The sequence below is a fragment of the Phytophthora cinnamomi genome, assembly GCF_018691715.1.
Source record: "Phytophthora cinnamomi strain GKB4 chromosome Unknown Contig18, whole genome shotgun sequence".
Lineage (NCBI taxonomy): Eukaryota > Oomycota > Peronosporomycetes > Peronosporales > Peronosporaceae > Phytophthora > Phytophthora cinnamomi.
In genome coordinates, this window is record NW_027150951.1 from 316,323 (window position 1) to 337,366 (window position 21,044).

The 21,044-nt window shown below is 52.8% G+C and overlaps 7 protein-coding genes across 7 annotated transcripts; 2 read left to right on the forward strand and 5 right to left on the reverse strand.

Annotated features, from left to right (window-relative positions):
- Nucleotides 1–225: 225 nt before the first annotated feature.
- IUM83_17946 (uncharacterized protein) lies at nucleotides 226–1,320 on the reverse strand (the record flags this gene model as incomplete). Its single annotated transcript, XM_067942917.1, has 1 exon — nucleotides 226–1,320. One exon carries the CDS (start codon nucleotides 1,318–1,320, stop codon nucleotides 226–228), a length of 1,095 nt encoding a protein of 364 aa, XP_067795957.1.
- Nucleotides 1,321–2,148: 828 nt separating this feature from the next.
- On the reverse strand, nucleotides 2,149–2,931 carry IUM83_17947 (2,3-bisphosphoglycerate-dependent phosphoglycerate mutase; the record flags this gene model as incomplete). The annotated part of the gene is made up of 1 exon (XM_067942918.1): nucleotides 2,149–2,931. One exon carries the CDS (start codon nucleotides 2,929–2,931, stop codon nucleotides 2,149–2,151), a length of 783 nt encoding a protein of 260 aa, XP_067795893.1.
- A 366-nt stretch (nucleotides 2,932–3,297) lies between these two features.
- On the forward strand, nucleotides 3,298–4,057 carry IUM83_17948 (uncharacterized protein; the record flags this gene model as incomplete). The annotated part of the gene is made up of 5 exons (XM_067942919.1): nucleotides 3,298–3,468; nucleotides 3,568–3,607; nucleotides 3,704–3,807; nucleotides 3,874–3,928; nucleotides 4,038–4,057. 5 exons carry the CDS (start codon nucleotides 3,298–3,300, stop codon nucleotides 4,055–4,057), a joined length of 390 nt encoding a protein of 129 aa, XP_067795895.1.
- Nucleotides 4,058–6,027: 1,970 nt separating this feature from the next.
- Nucleotides 6,028–8,262, forward strand: IUM83_17949 (DNA replication licensing factor MCM5; the record flags this gene model as incomplete). Its single annotated transcript, XM_067942920.1, has 1 exon — nucleotides 6,028–8,262. The coding sequence occupies one exon, from the start codon at nucleotides 6,028–6,030 to the stop codon at nucleotides 8,260–8,262; it is 2,235 nt and encodes a 744-aa protein (XP_067795894.1).
- A 4,111-nt stretch (nucleotides 8,263–12,373) lies between these two features.
- IUM83_17950 (uncharacterized protein) lies at nucleotides 12,374–13,382 on the reverse strand (the record flags this gene model as incomplete). The annotated part of the gene is made up of 2 exons (XM_067942921.1): nucleotides 12,374–12,389; nucleotides 12,445–13,382. The coding sequence occupies 2 exons, from the start codon at nucleotides 13,380–13,382 to the stop codon at nucleotides 12,374–12,376; spliced, it is 954 nt and encodes a 317-aa protein (XP_067795975.1).
- A 2,561-nt stretch (nucleotides 13,383–15,943) lies between these two features.
- On the reverse strand, nucleotides 15,944–17,133 carry IUM83_17951 (uncharacterized protein; the record flags this gene model as incomplete). The annotated part of the gene is made up of 2 exons (XM_067942922.1): nucleotides 15,944–15,950; nucleotides 16,175–17,133. The coding sequence occupies 2 exons, from the start codon at nucleotides 17,131–17,133 to the stop codon at nucleotides 15,944–15,946; spliced, it is 966 nt and encodes a 321-aa protein (XP_067795941.1).
- Nucleotides 17,134–18,615: 1,482 nt separating this feature from the next.
- On the reverse strand, nucleotides 18,616–19,848 carry IUM83_17952 (uncharacterized protein; the record flags this gene model as incomplete). Its single annotated transcript, XM_067942923.1, has 1 exon — nucleotides 18,616–19,848. The coding sequence occupies one exon, from the start codon at nucleotides 19,846–19,848 to the stop codon at nucleotides 18,616–18,618; it is 1,233 nt and encodes a 410-aa protein (XP_067795942.1).
- Between the last annotated feature and the right edge of the window lie 1,196 nt (nucleotides 19,849–21,044).

A 21,044-nucleotide genomic window follows, 5' to 3' on the forward strand; every position in this document is an offset into this window, starting at 1 on the left:
GTTCGACGGAACTCGCGGCAAGATCTTCCCGATTTCTTAGCGCAACGAATGGATCAATTACCTTCTTAACGACTGTAGGATAGACGTCGTTTCAGAGACTTCGAGGACTTTCACCTCAAACAAGAAACTAATGTGGGCAAGTGCCGGTCTTTTCGAACCCTCATATTCACTTTTAGGTTTGGATTTACATTCTACATCAGAGTCTGGTCCATATAGGACAAACGATTATCCTGTGACGGACTCCACAACTGCACACACGCTCTGCCTTGGTGAGGTGAAGTCCGAGCTCCCTCTGAAAGAGAAATCGGACACGTCTTCCTCGTTCGCACAAGAAGAACAAAACACGACTTTCCGTTGAACCATGTCGAGCTCTGTCGTCATGAAGCTCAGCTCCGCCACGACCTTGCACGAGCCGCAAACGCTCCCAGAGCACACGTTGCATGCACTTGATGTTCTCCGCCGCGCGCGTTGGGAACAAGTGATGCAGTTATCTTCCTGACCAAGGATCTTCAATTCGGAATAGCGTTTTCCGAGAGTCTCCGCCAGTTTGCTCACCTTGGTAGAGGGTGCCCCCTTGAACATCGACAATAGTGTATTGACGAAGTGCGGTAGAACTACTCGACGAGTTCTGTCAGTCATCAGATCCATCATCCCCATGACATAGACGAACACTATGCCGTCGGTCGCTTGGCGGAAGAACGAGCACACCGAGAGCTGAGCACGAATTCGTCCCTGCAGTTTGTGAGCTTCTTGGATATCGACCGAGTGCAGAAGATGGTAACCCACGCGCTCTCCGCTTGGTAAACGCTGGACACCTGTGACTTCGACGTACACGCAGTCGTGGTTCTTGACCAGCCCCATCGACTTTAGACGCACATCCAGCTCCGTCCACTTTACAGAAACGGATCGAAACGGGTCTGCAATCGTTGGCGTCTGAAGTGTTGATAGCACTGCTGCTCGGCTGAGGTCATTCGAGTCTTCACGCGTTGCGACTCCGAGCATCACGTCGTCTAGCGTACCAGGAGTTGGTCCGACACAAAGTACTGGGTGCAAAGCAGACCGAGTAGCAACTGGGTGGACTTGGAACGGGGAAAACGTCTGCCTAGTTGGCCGTTCAAGGTAGACCCCGACTTGGTCCTTGGTACGGACGAGCTTCCACTTGTTTGGGTCAACTCTGCCTTCTTCAACATCCATGAAGCGGCGATATCGGTCCAAGTTCGCGTCGAGGATAGTCTTCGCGACAGCTTGCAGCTGGTTGGCGTCCGAAGCCGAGAGAGTCACGGGCTTGAAAGGGCTCTCGAGAACGTCTCCTCTTGCCATCTCGCGCTTGATTTGACGTTGCAAGTCAAAAGCAGAAATGACTTGGTCTCTCAGTGTCAACGCAATCTCAGCGCGGCTGATAACAGCAGGTTGGGTTGGAATGTTCAGGCCGCGTGGTGCAGGTGCTGATACCTTATCCATTGCCTGTCCTAATCCGGAGTAGATGATGTACGTGTACCAGCCTGGTGCCTTTCCGCAATGAATATAGAGCTCCAAACCGTGGCTTGGATGGATTTGGTGACGAGGCAACTGCTACATCGAACCTTCACCAGCATATTTCGCCCCAGGGGTGCATGCAGCCAGTCTCCTCGTTTTTGCCTAGTGCCTCCCCATCGAGCAGTTGCACGGAGGTAGGGGATAAGAACGCTCTTGTGGCCATTTCAAGCGAGTTGTGTGTTGCAAACGCGGGCAGATGGTCCCTCTCAGTGTGGACACCTCATGAGTAGCCATGATCGCCGTTGCAAATGAGCTCACAGCTAGGTATGAACCATTTGGATGGAAGCATCGGCCACCTTGAAGTTGTCTCCTCCGCTGGCCAAAGTATCTTTTTCCCGAAGTACAATTGGGCAGACTCGCTGCTACGTGTTCATGCCGCTCTGCAGATCTATCGTCCCAAACGTATCCACCGACGCTATACCTGAGACAGCAGTGAGCGGCGTGGCGACCTCCATCCAGTCAACGCCCGCGCTTCTCTGCTGCGCAACGTCATTGCAGTTTTCTGTCAAGTGTTTTTTGTGTTTGTTTTCTTAAGAAATTACACAGCGATGCTCTCTCTATTGCGGCGTCGCGGCCGTCCCCGAGGCAACAGTCACTGTCGGGGTTCGCCGCTTACTTGGCCTTGGTCTGGTTGGCGACGCCGGCGATGCGCGCCTTGATCTCGTCCTGGTCGCCCACGTAGTAGCCCGAGAGCGGGGCGATGGCGTCCTTGTGCGGCACGGGCTTGAAGTTCTCGTCCAGGTCGTACACGAGCGGCACGCCCGTGGGGATGTTGAGGCCCGTGATCGAGTCCTCCGGGATGTTGTCCAGGTGCTTGACCAGCGCGCGCAGCGAGTTGCCGTGCGCGGCGATCACGATCTTCTTGCCCTCCTTGATGGACGGGATGATGGTCTGCTCCCAGTAGGGCAGCACGCGCTCGCCCGTGGTGGCCAGCGACTCAGCGAAGGGCAGCAGCTCCTTGGGCACGTCGGCGTACTTGGGGTCGTTGCCCGGGTAGTACTCGCTGCTGGCGTCGAGGTCGGGCGGGGGCGTGGCGTAGCTGCGGCGCCAGACCATGACCTTCTCGATGCCGTGCTTGTCCACGGTCTCCTGCTTGTTGAGGCCCGTGAGCGCGCCGTAGTGGCGCTCGTTCAGGCGCCAGGAGCGCACCACGGGGATCCACATGAGGTCCGTCTCCTCCAGGATGTTCCACAGCGTCTTGATGGCGCGCTTGAGCACGGACGTGTAGGCCAGGTCGAACTTGAAGCCCGCGGCCTTGAGCACCTTGCCGGCGTCGTGCGACTCGTGCTCGCCCTTGGCGGACAGCTGCACGTCGTGCCAGCCCGTGAACTTGTTGTCCACGTTCCACTGGCTCTCGCCGTGGCGGATGAGCACGATCTGGTACTTGGCGGCCATTGGTTGAAAAGGTGGAGGGGGGGGCACTTGAGGGGAAGCTGGCAAATTGCGAACTGCCGGACGAGCAGCTCCGCTCGGCTGAAAGATCTCGACGCTTTTTGACATTTGGCTAGAAACGACACACCCGCGCGTGTTTTTACCGAATTTTAGTAGCGTTTTGGACCAATGGGCGCTCGAGTTGGGCAGATTCGGCCGTTTTTGCTTGCTCCGCGCGTGTCGCAGCGAGCAATCCGAAACCCAAGCAGCATATTTAAGTAAAACCGCCGCCCATTGGCTAGCGCTGGCGAATCAACGCCCACCTCTGACGTGGCGGGGTAGTGCCCGGCCGATGCTGCGCCGCCGCGGGCCAATGAGCCTTGCTTGCACATGGCACTGCAAGTCTTGCTGCAAGGCCAGCTCCCGCAGCTTCGTGCCCTCGCGCGGAATGGCTGGGAATTCGGGCTCGGACTGCTGCGAGGACAAGGAGACCAAAATGCTGAAGAGACTTTGGTGGCGGGCGATCTTCCGCTGGTAGAGCCAATCAAGCCTTTCACGCAGGTGCGCGGGTTTGTTCTGCTGAGTTTTGAGCAGGTGGTGTGAGTCAACTGGCGGTTGTTGACACGATGCACGGGTGAGATGGCTTTGGGTTGCTTGCAGTCCCGACGTTGGTGCACTGCTACCGTGGCTGCTAGTGTTTGTGTGGTGTTTGGCTATCAAATGACCTCTGCTTGACCATACAGGCTCGTCATTCCAGTTGCAGCGGGCTGTGGTGCCGGCGAATGTCGATGTTCAGTGAGAGCGGTACAATTCCTGACATCACGGCTCATATTACTCGGATACTGCGCTGTGGTGGTGACTGTTGCTATTGCACGGCATCGAGTAGCTATCGCTTTGGCGGTGAGTCATGGTACCGTTGTTGCGCTGCAACCATTAAGTGTTTGCGGTCCCGGGGTCAGCGACTAGACGAAGCATATTGAGTTGGGGGCATTAGTTGCGTACTTTACAAGCACTTCCACCGGTAATATTACCCAACGTCTTACATACACAGCCAAATGGAACTTGCGACCATACTGTTGATGTTGGTTGGTAGTCAATGAAATTGATCGATATGATTTGTGCCATTTCAGATATCTTCCTACAAGCTTAGTTCTGCATTAGCGTAGAGGTGGCATGTTGGCGGGGCTGCATCCGAGGGCAACTTTAGGGCGTTCACCGCCGCCGCAAAAAACAAACTCAAAAGAAGAAAGTTGTCACTATCTTCGAACAAACATGTTACCTCGTGCTTGCGGTGATAAAGTTCCCGTTAACTGCAAGTGGTTGCCATTGTCGTTGTAAGTGGATATTCGTGCAGCTACCTCTCGCTTCAGGGAATCCTCAGAGTACAGCATCATCACCGCCGCTGGAACAACTAATACACATTTCTTATCATTTTGCTCCCAGCGTGTCATCTTCAAACGGTCTTTCATGCTTTCTGCATGTAGATGTTGTTCTATGAATTGCTGACGTAAGAAAAGTCTGGGTTGCTGCCACCTGAGGTCAAAGCCGTCTCAATGCTAGAACTGGCGTGCTGGTGCTTCTTCTTGCCCAACATGCAAGCTCGGGCCACATCAACAGCGCTCATGCTCAGTACTTCGTTGACACACTTTGAGCAGAATGTCACCTTGCGCTGCGACAGCAGCAGATCTGCGTCCACAAAACTCAGCTTCCGGACAATCTTGCAGTTGTTGCACACGAAACCGAAGCACAACTTGCACGTGCTGTTGCTTTTGCCAAAGTCCCCGAGGCGACGGCCACTGATTTGTGAGGAGCATGTCACGCACACGTTCTCTCTGTTGGGGGCGCCTTGTGTCTTGGACTCCTGGTAGCGCCGTTCCAGCATAAATGCCAACTTGCGCATCCGTCCACAATACGCGTACCTCAAACTGGAAAGGAACAAGGTCGCCATGTTCGGCACCACGAGCTTGCGAACTAGACCATCGTTAACGGGATCCATGATACCCGTGGCATACAACTCCATCGTGTTGGTTCCAACCTGGCGCCAGAATCCAATGAGGGAGATGTTGCCACGCACGCGGTTCGGGAGGTTGTGGGTCTGCGGGAAGTTCACCGAGTGCAGGACCTGGTAGCCTAGCTGCTCACCCTTTGCGTTCGTGACGTAGCCTGTGCCCTCCAGGTAGACGTAGTCGCGATTCTTGACGAGGTTGGTCGAGCTGAAGGGGATATCGAGCTCCATCCACTTGACGACGAGCGACTGGAACGGGTCTTCCAGCGAGGGCAGGACGACGAACTCGAGTACGGCCGCTCCGCTGAAGTCGTTAACGTAGGAGGCCTTGAGTCGCATCGTCTCGAGATCTTCATTGGTCACGCCGTACATGAGGTCCTCGAGCTTGCCCGGCTTGGTGCCAACACATAGAATCATGGGCAGACCCGCACCGGTCGGCTCGTCACCAGCAGCAACAGCAGCAGAGACGCCCTCGGCCCGCTCCGAGTACACCTTGAGGTTGTCCTTGTCCTTGAGCGGCTTCCAGTGCGCTAGGTCCACCCTGAGCTTATTGTCCATGTACTTCATGCACATCTGCAGGTTGGTCATGATGACCTGGTTCGCGAGGTCCTTGAGGCTGGTCTGGTCGGTCTCCGTCAGGTTCAGCTCCTCGAACGGGTTCACCGTGAATCGGGCCTTCATCGCGGCGGCCGCAGTCGCAGTCGCAGTCGCAGTCGCAGGGTCGATAGCTTCCAGACGCCAAGATCACAAAATGAGCAGAACGCCATTGCCATTGCCCCGGATAATAAGACTCCGCAGTCGTCGTGTCCTGATAAGAGACTTGACCTCCTGCGATTGGCTGGTTATCCCTGGATCTCTAAGGTTGGCGTGTTGTTGGCTCACACGCCAACCTGTAGATGCAGCACCAGATCCAGGCTGGCGCCACATAGAGCGTCATAAATTCTGAGATTCTATTACTCGCATTCCCACCGATATTTACTCGAGAATAAGCCCCACGGCGTCAAACCTTTCCCTCCTCAAAGTGATACTAACACAACCCGCGTTTTTTTCCCGGCATTTAATAACATCTCGGCCATCCAGCCAGGCAGGTCCAGGCAGGCAGCCACCGACCGACGATGGACTGGGACGCCGGGCGCGTGTCGGCCGTGGGCATGGAGAGCGCGCAGGCGTCGGACGCGAGGCAGGGCGCGAGTCCTGCGGCGCTGCAGCGGCGGCTGCTGGCCTTCCTGCGCGGCTTCCGCGTGGGGCCGCTCTTCGTGTACCGCGAGCAGCTGCTGGCCAACGCGCGGCGGCAGCTCTGGGTCGTGACCGTGAGCCTCTCGCACGTGGCGGCCTTCGACCAGGAGCTGCAGGGCCTGCTGCTCAAGAGCCCGCGGGAGCAGCTGCCGCTGCTGGAGCGCGCGGCCAAGGAGATGCTGGCGCAGCTGCTGGTCGCCTCGGCGCAGGACGCCAGCGCCTCGGACGCTGCTGATGCCGCCGCTGCCACCGCCAACGCCAACGCCAACGCACTGCCCGACATCCAGGCCGTGCTCACCAGCGACCAGGCGCCCGTGGCGCTGCGCCACGTGCACGCGCAGGAGATCAACCGCCTCGTGAAGGTGCCGGGCATCGTCATCAGCGCCACGCGCGTGCGCACCAAGTGCGTGGCCGCCACGCTGCGCTGCCGCCACTGCGGCCACGCCAAGCGCGTGGCCGTGTCGGGCCTGGGCGGCGTCAGCATCCCGCGCGTGTGCGACCGCAACCGCGAGGAGGACGCGGCCGGGGAGCTCTGCCCCAAGGACTCGTACGTGGTGCTGCCCGACAGGGGCGAGTACGTGGACCAGCAGACGCTCAAGCTGCAGGAGAACCCGGAGGTCGTCCCCACCGGAGAGATGCCGCGCAACCTGGCGCTGGTCGCCGACCGCCACTTGGTGGACCGCGCGTCGCCAGGCACGCGCGTGTCCGTCGTGGGCATCACGTCCGTGGTCAACGCCGGCGCCAAGAGCGTCGGCGCCGTGGCCATCCGCACGCTCTACCTGCGCGTGGTGGGCATCGAGATCGACGAGGAAGGCGCCGGGCGCGCCAAGGCCACCTTCTCCCCCGCCGAGGAGGAGAAGTTCCACGAGATGGCCAGGGACCCGCAGCTCTACGAGAAGCTGGCGACCAGCATCGCGCCGTCCATCTACGGCGACTACACCGTGAACATCAAGAAGGCCATCGCCTGCTTACTGGCCGGGGGCTCCAGGAAGAGGCTGCCCGACGGCATGATCTTGCGTGGAGACATCAACGTGCTGCTGCTCGGAGACCCCAGCACGGCCAAGTCGCAGTTCTTGAAGTTTACCGAGAAAATCGCCCCCGTGGGCGTCTACACGTCCGGCAAAGGTAGCAGTGCAGCGGGTCTGACGGCCTCGGTGATCCGGGACGCCAAGGGCGAGTTCTATCTGGAAGGAGGAGCCATGGTGCTTGCGGATGGCGGCGTGGTGTGCATCGACGAGTTCGACAAGATGCGCGAGTCGGATCGCGTAGCGATTCACGAAGCCATGGAGCAGCAGACCATCTCCATCGCAAAAGCGGGCATCACGACTATTCTAAACTCCCGGGCGAGTGTGCTGGCGGCTGCCAACCCCGTGTTCGGTCGCTACGACGATATGCGCTCTGCGTCGGAGAATATCGACCTCATGAGCACGATTCTGAGTCGTTTCGACATGATCTTCATCGTGCGCGATATTCAGGACGACGCCAGGGATAGACAAATGGCAGCTCACGTCGTGCGGATGCACACCAATGCGCTCGCGTCGGCGGCTGGAAAACCTTCCGCCAGTGAAAATGCCTCTAGCGGTGGTGAGTTCGAGCCGTGGCTGCTGAAGAAGTTTATTACCTACTGCCGCACGCGCTGTGCGCCAAGGTTGTCGGTCGGAGCTGCACAGGCGCTGCAGGACTTTTACGTTGGTGTGCGCGACGATGTGCGCCGTACCCAAGGAGGTGAAACCACGATCCCCGTCACAGTGCGTCAGCTCGAAGCTCTTGTGCGCATCTCCGAGTCCCTTGCGAAGATGCGTCTACTCAATGAGGCCACGCGCGAACACGTTCAGGAGGCGATTCGGTTGTTCAGCGTGAGTACGATGAATGCTGCCAAGGACGGCGGCACTCAGGGACTGTTCGGCGGCTTCCACGAGAAAGCGCAGGAGGTGGAGCAGAGTATCAACCGTACCCTGCGCATCGGCACGCGCGTCGAGACCAGCGCGTTGTACAGCCGACTCGAGGCGCAGGGCTACAATCCCAACGCCATCCAACGTGCAATCCGAGCTATGGTGCAGAAGGGCTCACTTCAACAGCTCAGCCAATACAAGTTCGTGTCCCGCATCAAGTAGTTCCCAGCTAACGTGCTCTTGCCAAGCGAGGCCAACGAATCTAAGGCTTATCAATTTAATATCTTTCGCGATCAACTATTATAATGTTAGTGACCACCAGCTTCTTGAGAAACCTAAACTGGACCACGCGTGTGGCAAAGTGAAAATTGCAGAGGATTCCAACCGCCTGGTGTCCGGGAAGCCTTCATTGTGGCCACTCTGCTGCAGAAGCACATGGTCTCCAGCTTTTGGCTTGAGATTTCAGATCCGCACAAAAGCTCGATTAGAATGCGAAATGCAGTGTGACACCTTGACTTCAATGGCAATCATCGTTACTGTAGGATGAATAACCAGGACGCGGCATAGCTCACCGAAAATCTTCGCTCATTTCACCGAAAAAGGTCACTCCTCAATCACTTCTCTCCGTCAAAACTCATCTCAAGAGCCGACACGATGGCAAAGGGAAAATTCGTGAGCCTGTTTCGACGGATATCTCTCACACCTGCCGACATGAACGAGCTGGAAGTCGTTGCTAAGGATATCGTTGAGGCCAACCTGGATCCCTATCAGCAATACTGGGATGTCGATAACCGCCGGGTGAACCTTAACACGTGGAAGCGGGCCAAATCCAAAGACCAGATGCGAGTGTACTACGAGCAGCGATGGAGGCGACGCGAAAACACCTCAACAGGCGACGCAGATCTGCAGTCAATATTGTGTGTCGGATCGACTCCAGGTTCTTTAGACGACGTCATGATAGGAGTCATGAGCCCGACGCTTGAGGCCATCAGAACCAAGGCCTCGTACGTGGACGATCTCAGTGGGGCTGCAATACTCTCAATAGTGAAGGAACCGACCGCTGTTGACCCGTTCAAGTCAACGGCGGTGAAGTGGATGGAGCTGGATGTTCGTCGCCGATCCATGGGGTTTGTCAAGATCCGCGACTACGTTTATGTCGAAGCCACAGGCGTCATGCAAATGCCCAACGGGGGACGCCTGGGTTTTCATGTCATGCATTCCGTCGACATCCCTCAAGCGCACGACTTGTCCGGTCGCGTCCGGGCCAAGCTGTCGGTGTGCTCTTTCTTCCGGCAACGAGGAGAGGGCTCGGTGTCCGTCTACAGTATAGCAATAACGGATCCGAAGAGTGACAAGATCCGTCGCCTTGTAGTGCCCTGCTTCACCAAGATCCTACTAAAATTCGCCCATTGTGGGGAGATGAGGAAGCTATCGCAGGCTCTTACCGAGCGCAACACAGGGATGAAGGATGTTGGGCCACACAACCAGGACCACAACTGTGTCACGTGCATGAAGCGATGCGAGTGTGGCGGTTTGGGAAGCTGATGACCCACCACAGTGCGTGCAAAATGTGTTTCGGGTACATTTGTACCTCGTGCAAGGTCGAAAAGAAGCTGAGCTTCATGAAGCCCAACATGAAGATGACCCAACGAAAAGGCACGTTTTGCTCGTCCTGCGTGAGTGAAGCCCTGACAACTGATCCGTCCGAGATGCGGAATACGAGCGACTGCCGGAGTCACGGAGTCGGATTTTCCCGGCCGCGAAACGAGTCGGTATGGTCGTCAGGGTGGGGCACTGTCCTGGACAACGAAGCATCAGCAATCTCTTACGACTTCGCGAACACAAAATAGGTGGCACTCGATCGGAGAGTGCTTCAATGTGCATATCGCAATTTCTAGTGGGTAAAATATGGGTAATTATTGTTGATCTTTGCGTGAAAAATATTGTTTGCATTCAGGTAGAACAAGAAGCTGGTGACTGTTGCTTTCTCCCAGTCTTTCGGGTTCTCATTGCCTAGCTTTTCGTCTTTGTTCTGCGTAGCCGTAGATGTGAGGTGATATCATGCTACGTGGTCTGTACTTGCATTGTGCATGCCTAGATCTCCCCGATCTTGCCAGTCCGACATCATTCAGCTGTCGAGCATTTTTCCACCAGTTGGCTCGCTTGTAAATTTGGGCGCAGCTGTACAAAGCCCAAGTGAGACGGTTCTTGAAAACCAATCTGCGTTTCGAGAATCGTGTGTTCGGTTGCATATCGCGCAAAATAATCCGTAGTTGTGGGGTCGAGGCCACGCGAGAATCAGCAAAAGAGTCTTCCCAGCGACAAGCGTACCGCATCTCACCTATCAAATGAAATGATACGCTAATTGATACGGTATCGCAGATACTACACGTATGCATGTACCTTGGGGTGGTAAAGCTCGTAGTGTATTGCATGACCACGTTTTGCATTTTACCTCACGATGCAACTTCACTTTTTATGCATATGAGTGTATAGCGGAGGCAATCTATGACCAGCTGGCGATGAAGTTGCAGGCGTCCCAGCAACGCTCGCTCCTTCGCTCCACATGGCGGTGTAGCTCACGTTAACTTCCGGCTATCCCTTGTTGGCAATCTACCGAGACGGAGACCATTTGTGCATTTTCTCGTCCGTCCACACTCAACAATGCCGAAAGGAGAGTTCGTCGCGAGCCCATTGCGGCGAATTACACTTGCCCCCGCAGACATCAGCGAGTTGCAAGTCGTCGCCAACGCTATTCTGGAGGCCAACTTGGAGCGATATCAACACTACACGGATGTCGAGAACTGCAAGGTCAACTCGAGCGACTGGAAATACATCAAGAGCAAGGACCAGATCAAAGTTTACGCGGAACGTCGGCAGAAACGGAGACGATCCCATTTCCAAACGAGCTCAGAGAACGACGCAAGGACCGAGTTGCAGTCGATGCTGTGCGTTGGATCTACTCCTGGGACGCTGGACGATGTCATGTTGGGCATTGTGAGTCCGACGCTGGAGTCAACACGCGCCAAATCTTCGTATATTGACGAGCGCAGCGAGGCTGCCGTGCTTTCTATCGCCAAAGCACCGACAAGGGACAATCCCTTCGACTCCGTCGTAGTGAACTGGATGGAGTTGGATGTTCGCCGCCGATCGGTGGGTCTCGTCAAGAATCGCGACTACATTTACGTGGAAGCCACGGGCATCAGGTTGTTGCAGAATGGCGCACGCCTGGGATACCGTCTAATGCATTCCGTTGACTTCCCACAAGCTCACGTCCTTCAAGGACGCGTCCGCGCCAAGCTGTCAGTGTGTTGCTTCTTCCGCCAGGAGAACGAGTCTTCGGTGTCGGTGTATATGATGGGGATGATGGATCCAATGACCGACGGCGTTCGCCGTCTAATTGTACCTCGCTTCGTGAAGAGAATGCTTTCCCCGCTCAAGTATGCACATTATGGTGAAATGAAGAAGATGACTCAGGCTCTTGGCGAACGCTACGCAGAGCTGAAGACGCGAAAGTCGCGGGACCCCGACGACCACTGTTGTGGATGCAAAAAACAATTGGGGAGACTAGGAAAATTCGTGGGACATCACAGCACCTGCAAACTCTGCTTCAAGTATGTTTGCAGCTCGTGCAAAGTGGAAAAGGAAATGAGCTTCGTGACGCTAGATCTCAAGATGACTCAGCGCAAAGTTGCTTTTTGCCCGTCCTGCGTGAGCGAGGCGACAACGATAGCCCCGCCAGAGTTGCCCGACGTCGAGAATCGAAACCAAGCAGTCAACTATAATCGCCACCCCTCGGTTGGCTCATCTGTATCGTCAGGCTGGGGCACGCTTATGGAGGAAACACAACCGATTGCCTACGACTTCACAAACACTAGATAAAAGGACTTACAAATGAAAGTGTCCAACCTAAAGAATTCCGAATCATACCTCCAGACTCTTGAGATTTTGAAAATGTAGTTCTGTAGTAACCTACAATCTGCAAAGATGCCAAAATCAAGATGAAACAATAACTTCATTTCTTAACGAAAACAGATTACTACGGTGTCACTTGGCGTTTTGGTGTCTGCCTGCATGAAAGGCATCATACATATCATACCGACCTACACTACAGAGTCAAAATGGCGATGCCCTCATAACTATTTATCTCAATTACGGTCGGAAACTTCGACCGTGTCCGATTGGGAGCTGGTCGAGAAGACTTTGTAAGGTCTGTGACCCGTAGCTTGGTCCCTCGCTGCCATCTTCGCGCTGCAGATAGAAGCGGTGCTTATACATGTCATACAGAACGCAATTTTACGCTGAACCAGCTCACCACCGACTTCGATAAAGCTCACGCGCCAGTTGATCTTGCACGAGTAGCATAATGAGCCATAACACAACTTGCATGTATCCTTGCCGAACTTTCCCCTGATCCCCGAAGCAGTGCTTTTGTTGCACATGACACAGTTCTTGTTCCGCTCTCGTTGCAGGCCCACCGAGCGTTGCTGCTGCAACATCCACGACAGCTTCTTCATCTGGCCGCAAAACACGAGATTGGCCGTGGACAGCAGCGCGTCCGTCGCAACTCGGATCGATATGAAACGCCGAATGTCGCCACCAGGAACCATGGTGCTGGTCCCGAACACGTCGATGACGTTGGTATGGATCTGACGGAAGAAGCTGCAGTACGACATCTTGGCACGGATAACGTTCGGGCGCGGCTTGGTCTGTGGGAACTCGATGGAGTGCTTGAGGTGGTAGCCGACGCGGTCGCCGTTGGCGAAGTGAAGAATGCCGGTCGCCTCGATGTAGACGAAGTCGCGGGTCTTGATGAGGTTGGTGGACTCGAAGGGGTTGTCCAGGGTGAGCCACTTGACGATGAGCGAACGGAACGGCTCCTCCTTGCTGGGCTCGATAACTGGGCACAGGATCGCAGCGGTGTGGACATCGTGAACGTACGAGGCTCGGATGCGCATGACGTCGAGCGTGGGGTTCACGCATCCAAACATGAGGTCGTCCAAGCGACCGAGAACCGTCCCGACGCGCAGCACCACAGGCATGTCCGACCTGGTCGGTGCTGCATCATCGCCGTCAACATTAGAAGATCCCCAAGATTCTGTATCGCGCTCCTGCTCTCTCTCCAGGCGGTAACGGTCTTTATACACATGGAGGTCGTCCTTGGACTTGAAGTGCTTCCATCGTTGCTCATCCACCCGGCGGTTGTCTACGGCGACAAAGTCCTCGTACTTTTGGAAATACCCCATCACGAAGTCGTCCACGAGGTCGACGAGCTGAAGCTTTTCCTGCCCAGTCAAGCCCAAGTCCGGGTAGGGATTCGCAGCAAGCCAGTCCTTTGCCATCGTCCGTGTTGTTGTGTCCTGTGTGTGCTACTACGCTGGGGAATCGGCAATTGACCGTTGACTGCAGAATTGAACTCTGACTCACCAACAGGCAGAAATGGCGGTGTTCGCATGCGTGCAAAGTGCAGTGGCAGTGGCGGTATGGCGAGTAGGCCTCATTGTGAAAACGTTTATCGAGAGGTACAGTGCCTCCTGGGTGAGTGCGATATGTAGGCATCAGAGCTTATATTATGCACGCTGAAAGTTCCGTGCACTGTGCAAGCTGGTGAAAAACACTAGAAAGATGCACTGTACACCTCCACGTGTACAGCAAGGGGCTGAGCAATGTGTTTCGAAACGATGGGGGCATTTGGAGAGAGAGGTATACAGAATTCCCCGGCAAAATAAGTAAAGTAGAAGTAAATGACCCGCTTATCCTGCGGACGACCCTGTCGTAACATTGTACTCGCCAAAAGAACGCAGGTGGCATCCAGCAACTTTCTAGTGGTACAAAATGGAGTTTCTGTACATAGTGTGCTGATCAAGTTTTACACTGTACACTCTGTACTGTTGCGATGCAATATGTATCCTTTCGTGGGATGCCTAAGACGGAGGCTGATAGTAGGCATTAAGCCACTGATGATACTAACATTTACTCGTTCATGAGTGTCTAATGCTGCAGCACCACCATACCGAACGGTTCCGAACATTTTGAACATCCCCGACGAGCATCTTTCTGAACCAGGGTAACTTTCTGAAATGTAACCACAAATAGGATTGGCACGAGTAACTAACGGATTTCACCGAATAGTACCCGGGTCACTATTTATTTTTGCCCACAAAAGGCAGTGCTATTTCGCAATATTGACTGTGCTACAATACTCCAAATATAGTGTATACTATCTCGTCGAACACAGTGTTTATCGCACTCCTGCGATCATCCGAAAAAGGGTACATCAATCCCTGTTCTGTTTTACTTCACGTTGAAAACGAAATGCATATTCGCCATACTCGTGAACGACTTCGACGTCGTCAACTGAGTACTGAGCCCCTCAATCAGCGACGCGCATGCCACTGGTCTGGTGCATTGGTGGCTGAAAAAAAAAGTTCTCACCTCTGCCATTCGTTCGATGTTCCACCGGGTTTGTATTTTGTGTAGGGCTTTCATTTCTGGTCCAAATTTTAAAACGTGACCGAGTTTCTATTTTGTGAAGGGTTTGTAAATCGGTGAAATCAGTTAGGAGCAGCTGTATCTGTTACCTTCAACAATGCTGCTGGCCTTGAAACACAATCCTGCGTAGATTGAGGGGAACAAGGATATGAATCCAACTTTAGCGCGTAAATGCGCCTAGGCCATTAGCTGCTATTGCTTCATTTGTACAAACAAACACGCATGTCTTTTAAATTGGACAACTACCACCCGAGATAGGGTACCTCTGATTCGACGTATCCGTGCCCAGTTTATTGCGGAACTTTTGCGTCCTCATAGGCTTTCCGGTATAAAGTAGTACTTCGTTTCCTGGGTAACACCCTCCAAGCTGCGTTATGTAGAGCACGTTCCAGTACAAAATTCGTGTTGTACATAAATGCTTTCGATGAACAATGAATACACTGCGTGTCTGGATATAATTTTTATCAGCTTGAATTCGTGTGAATAGGTACAGAGTCCTGGTATCGAGGCTGACAAAATTGAATGGCGACCCTGTTGTTGGCGGTCTTCATTTCAATCTAAACCCGAGGTCCTGGTATGCTGTGAAAGATGTAGCTGAGCACTACCAGTAAATAAATATGTATTCCAGCTGGTACGATTTGAGCAAGGCAGTACATGTAAGTAAAAAGCACTTCCACACACAATTACACTGATGAAGCTTCTTGCCCTGTCCTGACCGAACTGTTTTTAATCGAGGTACGCTGTTGTCATTTTAAGGATTTGGTCTTGCACGAATGCACTCTGCTCCAAAGTAATTGAAGTAACCTTACCGTGGTTATCATATTTATATAAGTATAGAAATTTCTTGTCGCAGCGCTAACTGTGAGCAAAACGCTCGTTGGAAAATTATACATTCGAATTTATCGTTCAGGAACTGGGTTTACTACACTAAAGTGGCTGTCCTCTGTTTGCTACACAAGTTAGCTGTACGAATGCTGTTACAACACCGAGAATTCGGCATCGGACAAGATTTTCCCGGCTTTAGTCGTTCACCGAGTTGCGAAGGCATGTGAAATTCAGCAACGTTCGAGAGGTACCCTACTGCGCGACGCAACCACGTTTTGCAGTGCTAGTGGCCCGAGCGTAATTGCAAACTGTCCGACTGGCGTTAACAGTTAGTATATAAAAGCTGTGTAGAACGAGGAGCTGCTACAGTAGAAGAGCGCAGGTACAATATCAGGCTACAGTAACAGCTCGCTGTTGAGTCTGTCCTCATTCGTACCGTGAACATCTGATAAAGAGATAGTTTAGGAAAATGATTCTGGTATCTTCCGGCATAAACAGGAAGCATATATTGATTTTTTCCAGGTACGGCGCCCTAGAGCAAGGCAATGTCAAGCACAACTATAGTTATGAACGTCTAATTATTCAATCAGAGTCTGATGATTCTGTCGGGTCACAATGGGACCCGGTAGAGAAAGCACGGTAGCCTCTGTAACCCGCAGCTTGGCCCCTCGCAGCCATCTTCGCGTCGCAGATAGACGCAGTGCTGATGCATGTCATACAGAACGCAATTTTACGCTGAACCAGTTTACCACCAAGGGTGATAAAGCTCAAGGTCCAGTAAATTTTACATGAACTGCATACCGAGCCATAGCACAACTTGCATGTATCCTTGCCGAACTTTCCCCTGATCCCCGAAGCAGTGCTTTTGTTGCACATGACACAGTTCTTGTTCCGCTCTCGTTGCAGGCCCACCGAGCGTTGCTGCTGCAACATCCACGACAGCTTCTTCATCTGGCCGCAAAACACGAGATTGGCCGTGGACAGCAGCGCGTCCGTCGCAACTCGGATCGATATGAAACGCCGAATGTCGCCACCAGGAACCATGGTGCTGGTCCCGAACACGTCGATGACGTTGGTATGGATCTGACGGAAGAAGCTGCAGTACGACATCTTGGCACGGATAACGTTCGGGCGCGGCTTGGTCTGTGGGAACTCGATGGAGTGCTTGAGGTGGTAGCCGACGCGGTCGCCGTTGGCGAAGTGAAGAATGCCGGTCGCCTCGATGTAGACGAAGTCGCGGGTCTTGATGAGGTTGGTGGACTCGAAGGGGTTGTCCAGGGTGAGCCACTTGACGATGAGCGAACGGAACGGCTCCTCCTTGCTGGGCTCGATAACTGGGCACAGGATCGCAGCGGTGTGGACATCGTGAACGTACGAGGCTCGGATGCGCATGACGTCGAGCGTGGGGTTCACGCATCCAAACATGAGGTCGTCCAAGCGACCGAGAACCGTCCCGACGCGCAGCACCACAGGCATGTCCGACCTGGTCGGTGCTGCATCATCGCCGTCAACATTAGAAGATCCCCAAGATTCTGTATCGCGCTCCTGCTCTCTCTCCAGGCGGTAACGGTCTTTATACACATGGAGGTCGTCCTTGGACTTGAAGTGCTTCCATCGTTGCTCATCCACCCGGCGGTTGTCTACGGCGACAAAGTCCTCGTACTTTTGGAAATACCCCATCACGAAGTCGTCCACGAGGTCGACGAGCTGAAGCTTTTCCTGCCCAGTCAAGCCCAAGTCCGGGTAGGGATTCGCAGCGAACCAGTCCTTGGGCATGTTTAGATGCTATGCTGTGTCGTGCGCTACCACCTTAGGAAATTGGAATGTGAACACCAGGCCGTTTGGGCCTTGGGCTAGTTGGCTAGTTGATGGCCTCCGCGTCGCCATCATTGACGTCTGTCCTTGCACCGTGTGTACATGTACGCTGCGATGATAGCGGTATGGCGAAGGGATCTGCATCGAGCTTGTACTAGACAGTCTTATTCGAGACACCTTTTGCAGCTCCTTTCCGATTTGCACGCACGCTATTGTAAATTACGTGAAGTGATGAAGGTGAGGTTCCTGCTCGGATAACTAAGTATCGGTGGTGACCATTGGAAGGAGTGCAAGGCCATCTACGCCATCGCGAATTCCAAAGGGTGCGTGGGCACATGCTAAACACCACTCAACATATGTGTAATCTGTCGGCGGCAGGATAATTTACCTTATTTTAAGGTGGCTTCGGATAAGAAATCCACAGTTTGTCGTGAAATTGTTCGCTGAATTGTGAAGACATGCGAAACCCAGCAACGTTCGAGAATGCATATCTTACTGCGAATGCAACCACATTCCGCGTTGCTGTCGGTAGTACACTGTACTCCCGCTAATACTTAAACAATACCTCTTGTACAAGTAATTGCTCTCTATGTATAATAAAAACATGTTTTTGAAACTAAAATATTAATTCCATTATGAACATTACATATTAGGGATGCGTGCAATTTGCAATATTTTGCATCTTTTCGTCGCAAATTCTATTTTCCTTACTCGCGAATTCAGCGATGCTGTTTGATTTGCTGGTCGTTTACAAATTTCAGCATAATTATTCGTCCGGTTTATAATAAAGGAAGGTTAAAACCCAATTTGAGCAATTTTGGCTTACATTGTTCATCGCACATTGTGTGGAACCAAACACAGCCATACTATTCAATGAATTTGCATTCCGTTACGTGATGTATTTTATATATTGGTAATATGTTGACATTATTTAGAATTTCAATGTTTGTAATTAAATAGACTAATTGTGTATATAATATTGGTTAACGGTATTATCGGAGCTGCGTGACCAGCAATAATCTTAATTCGGTATCGAGTGATTTGAGCACTAGCCACAATCTTTCATACTTACACACCAATACCTGCTAATATGGTCTATGCGTTTCAAGCAAAGTTACATGCGGTGCTGGTGCAGAAGTCGCTATTAGCTAGAAGGCACGCGTCGTGTTCAGTTTTGTTGATTGGTAGGTGGGCATGTAGCAGCTCAAGAGATACAACCGTAGAAAGCAAGTATGCGGTCTCTATTCGTAGACGAGGGATTCACTGACAGCAAATAATGTCTTTGGCACACCACAGATCAGGACTCTACGTGAAATTCTAAAACTTCCCGAGCTTCTGTCGGCTTTCTTAATTATTTTTTTTCTAAAGCTCTTTAGTTTAAAATTACTCATAAAAACGCTTGCAAACTCAGAAACGACACGCGGCATATACAGCAGATACCTCTCATAGGCATTCCCAGTCTAACATATCCGCTACGTCAGCATGAGAATCAGCCGAAAACCCGGACATTTCCGCTGTGTCCGATTGCGAGGCAGTAGAGAGGGCCTTGTACGCCCTGAAACCGGTAGCTTGGTCTCTAGCAGCCTTCTTCGCGCTGCAAAAAGAAGCTCTGGTTATGCAAGTTGCACAAAATGCGATTTTGCGCTGAATCAACTTTTCCCCGGGGGCGATAAAGCTGATGCGCCAGTGAATCTTGCACGAAAAGCACACGGATCCGTAGCACAGCTTGCAGGTGCTCTTGCCAAATCTCCCCCTGATCCCCGACGAAGTGTTCTTGTTGCACACGACACAGTTCTTGCTCCGCTCTCTTTGTAGGCCCACTGAGCGTTGCTGCTGCAGCATCCACGACATTTTCTTCATCTGGCCGCAAAAGACGAGATTGTTTGTTGACAGCAGACTATCCGTCGCAACTCGATTTGCAATAAAGCGCCGAATGTCGCCGCCAGGGACCGTAGTGCTGGTCCCGAACACGTCGATGACGTTGGAGTTAACCTGCCGATAAAAGCCGCAGTACGACATCTTGGCTCGGATAACATTCGGTCGCGGCTTGGTCTCCGGGAACTCGATCGAGTGCTTGAGGTGGTAGCCGACCTGTTCACCGGTGGCGAAGTGAAGAACGCCAGTTGCTTCGACGTACACGAAGTCGCGGGTCTTGATGAGGTTCGTGGACTCGAAGGGATTGTCAAGGGTGAGCCACTTCACGATAAGCGAGCGGAACGGCTCCTCCTTGCTGGGCGCGATGACCGAACTCAAAATCGCCGCCGTGTGAACGTCGTGTACATACGACGCCCGAATGCGCATGGAGTCAAACGTGGGGTTTATACAGCCGAACATGAGGTCATCCAAGCGGCCGAGAACCGTGCCGACGCGCAACAGCACCGGCATGTCCGACTTGGTGGGCACTTTACCGTCATGCGCGTTCGTTGGGGCCCAGGGCTCCATATCTTGGTCACTCTCCTGACGACAGCGGTCTTCATACACGTGGAGGTCGTCCTTGGACTTGAGGTGTTTCCATCGCTGCTTGTTGACGTGGCGGTTATCGACGGCGACGAAGTCCTCGTACTGTTGAAAATACCCCTCCACGAATTCATTTACGAGGTCGTTGAGCTGGTGTTTCACCTCTGCTGACAAGCGCAGGTCTGGGTAGGGATTCTGGCCGATCCACTCCTTCCGCATGGTAGTCCTGCTCTCTATGTAGGAAATTGACAAGTGACAACTGGGCTGCCCTCCAGCTAATGGTAAAGATTGGTACACGCCTGTAGCGAGAGGAGGTGTGATGCTAATGTTCTCTGCGTTAACATCTTATCCACGTGCATAGCTCACTACTAGTGTTTTTTTTTTTCATTTTACTTAGTTTAAAAACTAAAATATACGTAAATTACCAGATACTTGCTGATCCGCCTGACTCATTGTCGTGTTCCGATCAAGAATCTTACGGAATACGCTTGCTGAACTGTGAAGACATGTGAAAGTCAGCAACGATATGGTGGTACTTGAGGGCACGCCATCACTCCCCGTCCAGAAAGCGTCATTCACGTACTGGCTACACAGTTGGAGATGGCTCCTCCTTCACATTTCATCGTACATGCATGTTGGCACCTCGACTAGCATACTATAAATGTTTATGTAAGGACCACATGCTAGTTTAGCTTCTTTTTATACCATCGGGGTGCGTGCGTCATCGCGACAGACTCGATTACCAGAGCGCGTATCTACCGGGATTTTGGGAAGGGGAAAGGTGATCCAGACCGTTCAGTGCTCGATGCAATCCATTCCGAACCGTTCAGACGCTTACTGGAAACTCCTACTTGCTGCCTCCATCCTTTCAACATTAGGCGGCTTTGAGTCAGCAGTTGTGAACCTGCAGTGCTGGGTAGCATTCGCTAGGCACAAGCATGACTCATGCTCGTGCCTAACATTAGCATGGCTTACTTGAGTATACAAACCTCGTATGCCAAGGTGAGGTTTTCCAAAACAGACGCGTATGACCACATCTTGCGCACCTGGTATCAAGCGCTTCCGCATCTATTATAATACACCGGTGGCAGCAGCTATGGTCACCATACGCTTTTTCAAACCTCTGGCGCGGACTGCTGCCTGTTCAAGCGGTGGAACCTGCGCTGACGAGCAACAGACACACTGACGACACACCTACTCCACCTGGTTATTGCATTCTATTTCTGTGCAGATCCCTCTTCATTGAGCAGTTTGCTCCACCAGTGTACCAACACTAAGACACAATTGATCCTGACGCTTTTGGTCTACCAGATCAATAAAAAGGTTGCACTAATCCAACGTAGAGCTGTGATTTAAATGAATAAATATATGTCCTAGAACACTAAAATCACAAATACTCCGTTTCGCATAATACT